The sequence below is a fragment of the Sinocyclocheilus anshuiensis genome, unplaced genomic scaffold (genome assembly GCF_001515605.1).
Source record: "Sinocyclocheilus anshuiensis isolate Anshui unplaced genomic scaffold, SAMN03320099.WGS_v1.1 scaffold2270, whole genome shotgun sequence".
Taxonomy (NCBI): Eukaryota; Metazoa; Chordata; class Actinopteri; order Cypriniformes; family Cyprinidae; genus Sinocyclocheilus; species Sinocyclocheilus anshuiensis.
In genome coordinates, this window is record NW_015557055.1 from 189,956 (window position 1) to 197,179 (window position 7,224).

Consider the following 7,224-nt stretch of genomic DNA (forward strand, 5'->3'; position numbering starts at 1 on the left):
GTCTGGTCAGCTATCCTTGTGGGGACTCTCCATAGGCGTAATGGTTTTTCTACTGTACAGACCGTATATTCTATCACCCTACACCAACCCTACCCCTAAACCTACCCCTCACAGGAAACTTTCTGCATTTTTAGATTTTCAAAAAACTTCATTCTGTATGATTTATAAGCTTTTGTACTCATGGGGACCACAATTTAGGTCCCCACCGTGACACGAGTCCCCATGAGTCTGTGTGTAGTCAGGTTTAAGTCCCCACCAGGATATATAAACCAGTACACACACACACAAACTGATCAGTTTTTTTATAGTGTGAAGCTGCAAGCTTTAAGTTGATAATATATAGTATAACCCACCCAAATGAAAATATGTGGAACAGAATTATGATTGTACCTTAATAAAATTCATTCATTTTCAAAATGTTGAAAAAAGCATAATAAAATTATATATATTGTTGCAAAACATCTAATTTTGTAGTTTTCAGTTAATAGTAAAGCTAAACTAAAATAAAGCTGTATACATTTTTAAGAAAAATGTAACTGCCCATTTTGAATGAAGTAATGCAAAATACAGTTTCTTGGCAGATAAGCAATATGGTAAAACTTTACTTGAAGCCTTTATATATAATGCATTAATAAAAAAATTAATTACAACTATTTTAAATTATGCCTTGAAATGCAACTTAAAATGCATTGTGTAATCTAATGAATAATTGTAACCACAGTTATAATACTTATCTATTCATTGTTACACCTTTCAAAAGTATAATGCATTAAAACACATGGCAATCAAGGAATCTGCAGATATTAAAATGCATTTTAATTTTAGTTACAATTATTTATGAAAAGATACAATGCATCGCAATACCTTTATAATGCATTATACACAAAGGCTTCCAAGTAAAGTTGACCAGAAATGTATTACTGGCATTGATTAGAATGAAAACAGTTAGTCAAACTTCACCCAGAATTCCCACTCTTTCTCTCTCCTTGTGCGTCAACCCTTCTGTATGCGTCTCACAGCTGTGTGATTGTATGTTTTGAAGTGTTTTAATGGTTTGTGACTGTTGTTTGGTAACATATGCAGTTTGGTTGCATCTCAAACTGTGGCTGGTGTTTCAGTAGTGGAGGAGGAGCAGCAGTTGGCTCTGTCGCCCAAGAAAAAACAGCGTAACGGAGGGATGAGAACGTCGCCCACATGCTCACCCAAAATCATCAGGTAAGAGCACAACTGTCTGTTTCTGTTTCTGCAGAACTCACTTCTATGAATGCTAGTGAAATAATGCCATATTGCTCATAGTAGTGAGTTTTGCATGAGAAAACCCTTCACATTTAGCGTCTCTATCCTCTCTCATGCTCACTAAACGGGTGACACGACCCTCGGCTCCAGCCAATCAGAGGCCGCGGTCGGTCTGTGTCGCCTCAGGCTGTGGTTCTCTTGCTGCAGTCCGATGTGCCGCCCGCTTTTACCTGCCTCTTATCCTGTCCTCCAGAATTACAGATCCATTTATTGATTTTGACTGATGAAAGAGCTGCTAGTGAATTAATAAAAGCCATTAATACTCAATGAAGGAATGAGAATAATATCTTCTGAATACTTTTATCAGGACAGCAGGCAGGAATACTTCATATTATATGGACAGTAATTAATAACAAGTGGGATTTAGAGGGAAAAATGACTCATATATTTATTTTATATATAATATAAATTTAGATCTAATGTTTTATATCTATATACGTGTATATGTATTTATTTATTATATTTTATTGGTATTTTAATTATTTTATAAACACACACACACACACACATATATTGTATCCATAAAATTCTAAACAAAATTAGACTTACAAAATTATATATATATATATTTAAAATAGAAATGATGACTCATACATTTATTGTATATAATACATAACTGTCATTTTTATATTGTTATATATCTATGTATGTGTATATATATCTAACTGATGACTCATATTTATTATATCTATCTATCTATCTATCTATCTATCTATCTACTCATATTTATTTTATGTATTATCACATATAATTATAAATAATAAATATATATATATATTGCCCTCATTTGTAAGTAGATAGATATATAGATAGAGATAGATATGTATATTACAAGTGTGATTTAAAGGGAAATAATGACTCAAATATTTATTATATAATCATCACTTTAGCTAATACTCATTATGATTTTCATATTTGAACAATCTCCTAATACATTAAGTTTTAACTTCCATAACGTAACGTAACCTCCTGCATATTAATAATATTATCTCATTATATATGAAATGGATCACAGAATGATTCACTGATTAATTTTTTGTCCCAGCTGTTCTGGCATTACAAAACGGAAATATAATCTTTATATTATACCAGTTTAAATTGTTTGTTTGTAGCTTTTTGGTGTAGCGAGACTGCACTGAAGTACTTTAAGTAATGATTTCAGTGAAGTCTGTCTACAAAAAACACCTTCTGTACTAAAAGATTCACGTGAAAGTCTGCTGTAGTTTCTGTATTTGAGCATCTGTGCGCTGTTTGTTTGTGTTGTCTCTGTATCACAGCAGCAGCAGGATGAGTGTGTGTGTGGTGTTTAGGGTTGTTTTGTGAGGCGTTTGATTGTCTGCGTGGTTCTGCTGTAGCCTGAGGCTCTCGCTCGTAGAAGCAGCAGTAACACTGCGGCGTAGTGTATCAGCTGTGGTTAGCGCCTCCGGCCTGCAGGCTCCAGTCAATTAGTAATGAAGAGCAGACTGAATCAGGCTCTTTAGAAAGCATGTTAGAGGGACCAGAGATCTCTCAGGGATTTCATGGCCTTTCTGTGTATTACATACATTCATAAGAAACACTGTGATATAACCTAAATATTCTCTCATCTTATGTATTCTTTTGCTGCAATATATACACACACACATATAGATATTGTATCCATAAAATTCTATACAAAATTAGACTTACAAAATGATATATTCAATCTGAGGTCAATATCCTAATTACATTATCACTATACATTATTAGTTTTGTTAGATTTATTGTCAGATGTATATAGCTGCTATAACAAAATAATTTTAATATGAAGCCAAAAAGATCAATGTTCTATTATTATATCTAGATCAAAAGATGTAATATATATATACACTACCAGTCAAAAGTTTGGGATCAGTAAGACTTGTGATGTTTTTTAAAGAAGTCTCTTCTGCTCATCAAGGCTGCATTTATTTGATCAAAAATACTGAAAAAAAACAGTAATCTTGCAAAATGTTATTACAATATAAAATAATGGTTTCTATTTTAATATCCATTAAAATATAATTTATGTCTGTGATGCAAAGCTGAATTTCCATCATCATTACTCCAGTATAAAGTGTCACATGATCTTCAGAAATCATTCTAATATGCTGATTTATTATTAGAATTATCAACAGTTGTGCTGCCAAATATTTTATTATATAAATAGATTTACAATATAAATCTTTGCTATCACTTTTTAACAATCTAACACATCCTTGCTGAATAAAAGTTAATTTCTTTCAAAAAAAAAGAAAGAATAAAAATGTACTGACCCCAAACTTTTGAACTGTAGTGTATATTGTTAGAAAAGATTTCTATTTTAAATAAATGCTCTTCTTTTTAACTTTTTATTCATCAACGATTCCTGAAAAAAATATCACAGGTTACAAAAAATTAAGCAGCACAACAGTTTCCAGCTCTGATAATAAATCAGAATATTAGAATGATTTCTGAAGATCATGTGACACTGAAGACTGGAGTAATGATGCTGAAAATACAGCTGCGCATCACATAAATAAATTACAGCTTAACAAATATACACATAGAAAATTGTTATTTTAAATTGCAATAATATTTCGAATTTTTATTGTGTTTTTGATCAAATAAATACAGCCTTGCTGAGCAGAGGAGACTTCTTTTAAAAACACTAAAAGTCTTAAACTTGATTATACTGTGTGACCTGATCGTACCTCTGATGTACACAGTCACACCACTGCTGGCGTTGAAGATCGTCGTGTCATTATATTGGTTTGATGCCACACACATGTAATTGCCTGCATTTTGTGCAGAAACCCTGTGGATGGTCAGAGTGTCGTTATTCCTGTCGTACAGCATCTGAACTGGTGAGTCGTTCCAGAGCCAATCATAGGAGACGTACGTTCCTTTGGTTTTTGTGCACAGAGGGGTATTGCAGCAACAAAATCATTCCATAAAATTATATGAAATTACAAAAATATATATAAATTACACTTTAATAAATCTCAGTGATCTGAAAATTGCTGCACTTCATTTGGGTATTGATAAATGTAGCTTTATGTTTAAAACAAATTTCTAGGAGATTTATGCAATTTACAGTATCTTTGTTTTCCATGATAATCCCAATTGATGTGTTAATGATCAGCCTGTTTTTGTGTGCGTGAGTGTGTGTGTGTGTGTGTGTGTGTCAGGTCTGATCCACATGCTGCTACAGGACCCAAATGAGACACACTCACTCTTTCATGAGTGCTATGAGCCGATTGGCCAGATATTGATTTTGTGCTGGCGAGGATGGTATGAATGTGTTCAGCGCTGACAGATCAAGCCCCTGAGAGGATCAGATAGAGCGCGTTTGCTGAAACACTAACCGTATTCAGTGTGAGAGATTGAGTCTTCATGAATGTGCTGTCAGTGAAGGGCTGATCGAGTCCAGTCTGATAAAACTCAGATCACATTCATCCGGAGCGCCTCACACTGAACGTCACGAAAACATGTCCTGCTCACATTTCACTTGCAAATCAGAAAAATGGGAATTATATAAAGAAGATTACTTTTTTTAGAACCATTGCATTGCTTTCTGCATTGTGATATTATTTTAAAATGTTTAAATGAAAAAATAAAATCTGAATGAGATTTATATTTTTTTAATGTCATTTTTTATTTTATTTTAGGGTGAAACATGGCTCTTGAGACATGTTCTTGACAGATTTTTTGAGATTAACCCATTAATGCCCAGGTGTGCTTGTGATGTAATGCGGTACGGTAGCGTGTATCTGGCATTTGCTCTGACAGCAGGCATCTGGTGCGGCGCGGTGCTGACCGTGCGGTTTTGCTGTAACGGCACGCATTAAATTTGATGGACAGAGAGCTGGAGGAAGTGAGGAGAGCGTCTGGAGCTCAGCTCAGCCTCTAATGGCCTAATGATGTAGAATAAAGTCATAACTGCAGCTGCGGCTGATGGATGGAAACGCTCTCTGACAGGATGCTGAAACCTTCACTCCTCTAATGGGCCAATCAAACGTCCCTGAGACCCTGAGCTCCTGCTCTCAATCACGTCCTGTAACAGCAGCCCTGCTTCCAAGCATCCAATTCATTCCCTGCAAACATCTGATTTATACATTCTGAAGTCTGCCATTGATATCGTTGTTGTTGGAAGAGGAGCATGAATTTGACCATCTCAAGTTTTTCCTTGTTTTTGTGGTTTGTTTGTTTCAGGCACGACCCGTTGTTGGTCCCAGGTCACGATCAAATGGAAACAATGGACGAGAACATAAAGAAATATGATTCGACAGGAATGTTTCACTGGTGTCCATCAAAAGACATAGAGAAGGTCATGCTGGTAAGAGACATTCAGCAGGTTACACAACAGAACTGCAGAACTTTAGAACAGCAGATCTGAGGTCAGTGTTATAGTATCATATTTTACATATAGTAAAATGGCAGAGGTGCGACAGGCCAAAAAGCCAAAGCAAGAAAAACATCTCACCTGTATAATGATCTTACAGTAGTTATTATAATTTTGATGTAGTTTACATTTTTATATTTTCTGTTTTTATTTTAATTTTGTAAAATATGTTTGTTTATTTTCTTTTTATTTGTGACCCTGGAGCACAAAACCAGTCTTAAGTGTAACTTTTTCAAAATTGAGATTTATACATAATCTGAAAGCTGAATAAATAATCTTTCCATTGATGTGTGGTTTGTTATGATAGGACAATATTTGGCCGAGATACAACTATTTGAAAATCTGGAATCTGAGGGTGCAAAAAAATCACCTTTAAAGTTGTTCACCTTTGAAGTTCTTAGCAATGCATATTACTAATCAAAAATTAAGTTTTGATATATTTACGGCAGGAAATGTACTAAATATCTTCATGGAACATGATCTTTACTTAATATGCTAATGATTTTTGGCATAAAAGAAAAATCAATAATTTTGACCCATACAATGTATTTTTAGCTATTGCTGCAAATATACCCCAGCGACTTAAGACTGCTTTTGTGCTCCAGAGTCACATTTATATTTTTAATTTAGTTAGTTTTAGTCATTTTAGTAATTAAACTTAAAAAATGTTGCCTTGGCAACTATCTGAAAAAGTAATTTTGTTGTGTGTTTTTGTCAGTTTTATTACTTTTTTTCCCCAATTCTATTTTTTATTCTTATTTCAGTTTTAGTGTAGTTGTTTTCAGTTTTAGTTTTAGTAATTTTAGTACTTAAACCAAACAAAAATCACAAATGTTGCCTTTGCAACTGACTGAAATATTTAAAGTACAACTGAAAGTAGTTTTAGTAATTTTGTTGTGTGTTTTTGTCAGTTTTATTACTTTAAAAAGTGTATTTAGTTGATATTATTTGTATAATAGTAATAAAATAGTTTCATTATAGTATAATAGTTTCATTATTTTTAGTTGTAGTTTTAGTAATTTTATTACTTCAACTTAAACAAAAATTAGAAATGTTGCCTTGTAAATTAACTAAAATATACTATGAATTCAGATAGACTTTCAACTAAAAGTAGTTTTAGTAATTTTGTTGTGTTTTTGTCAGTTTTATTACTTTAAAATATTTATTTAGTTTTGATTATTTTTTTATTTCAGTTTTAGTTTCAATATTTTTAGTTGCAGTTTTAGTCATTTTAGTTCTTCAACTTAAACTAAACAAAAATGAGAAATATTCATTTGATTTCTGAAATATTGACTTAAAGTATAACCGAAAGTAGTTTCAGTAATTTTGTGGTGTTTTTTTTTTTCTTCATTTTTTTTTTTTATATCTGTTTATTTTTTATTCTTTTTATTTCATTTTTAGTTTAGTTATTTTAATTCTTCAGCTTAAACAAAATGAAAATTAGAAATATTGCCTTGTATAACTGAAGTATAAGTATAGGTTATTTTCAGTTTTAGTAATTTTAGTACTTCAACCTTAAATTAAAATAATAATTTCTATATAAATTA

General features: G+C 32.4%; 1 protein-coding gene across 9 annotated transcripts in view; it reads left to right on the forward strand.

The window, feature by feature from the left end:
- The window catches only part of LOC107676421 (calcium-activated potassium channel subunit alpha-1-like), an 80,269-nt gene extending 74,568 nt beyond the window's left edge, over positions 1-5,701 (forward strand). For 3 of the 9 annotated variants that reach the window (XM_016470959.1, XM_016470962.1, XM_016470960.1), the window contains 2 exons: positions 1,119-1,215; positions 5,488-5,701. In XM_016470959.1, the coding sequence (XP_016326445.1) occupies positions 1,119-1,215; positions 5,488-5,671 (281 nt within the window). In that variant the 3' untranslated portion in view covers positions 5,672-5,701. The remainder of the gene's footprint in view (positions 1-1,118; positions 1,216-5,487) is intronic. The other 6 variants (XM_016470961.1, XM_016470963.1, XM_016470964.1 and 3 more) reach the window with 6 other exon arrangements.
- The last annotated feature ends 1,523 nt before the right edge of the window (positions 5,702-7,224 follow it).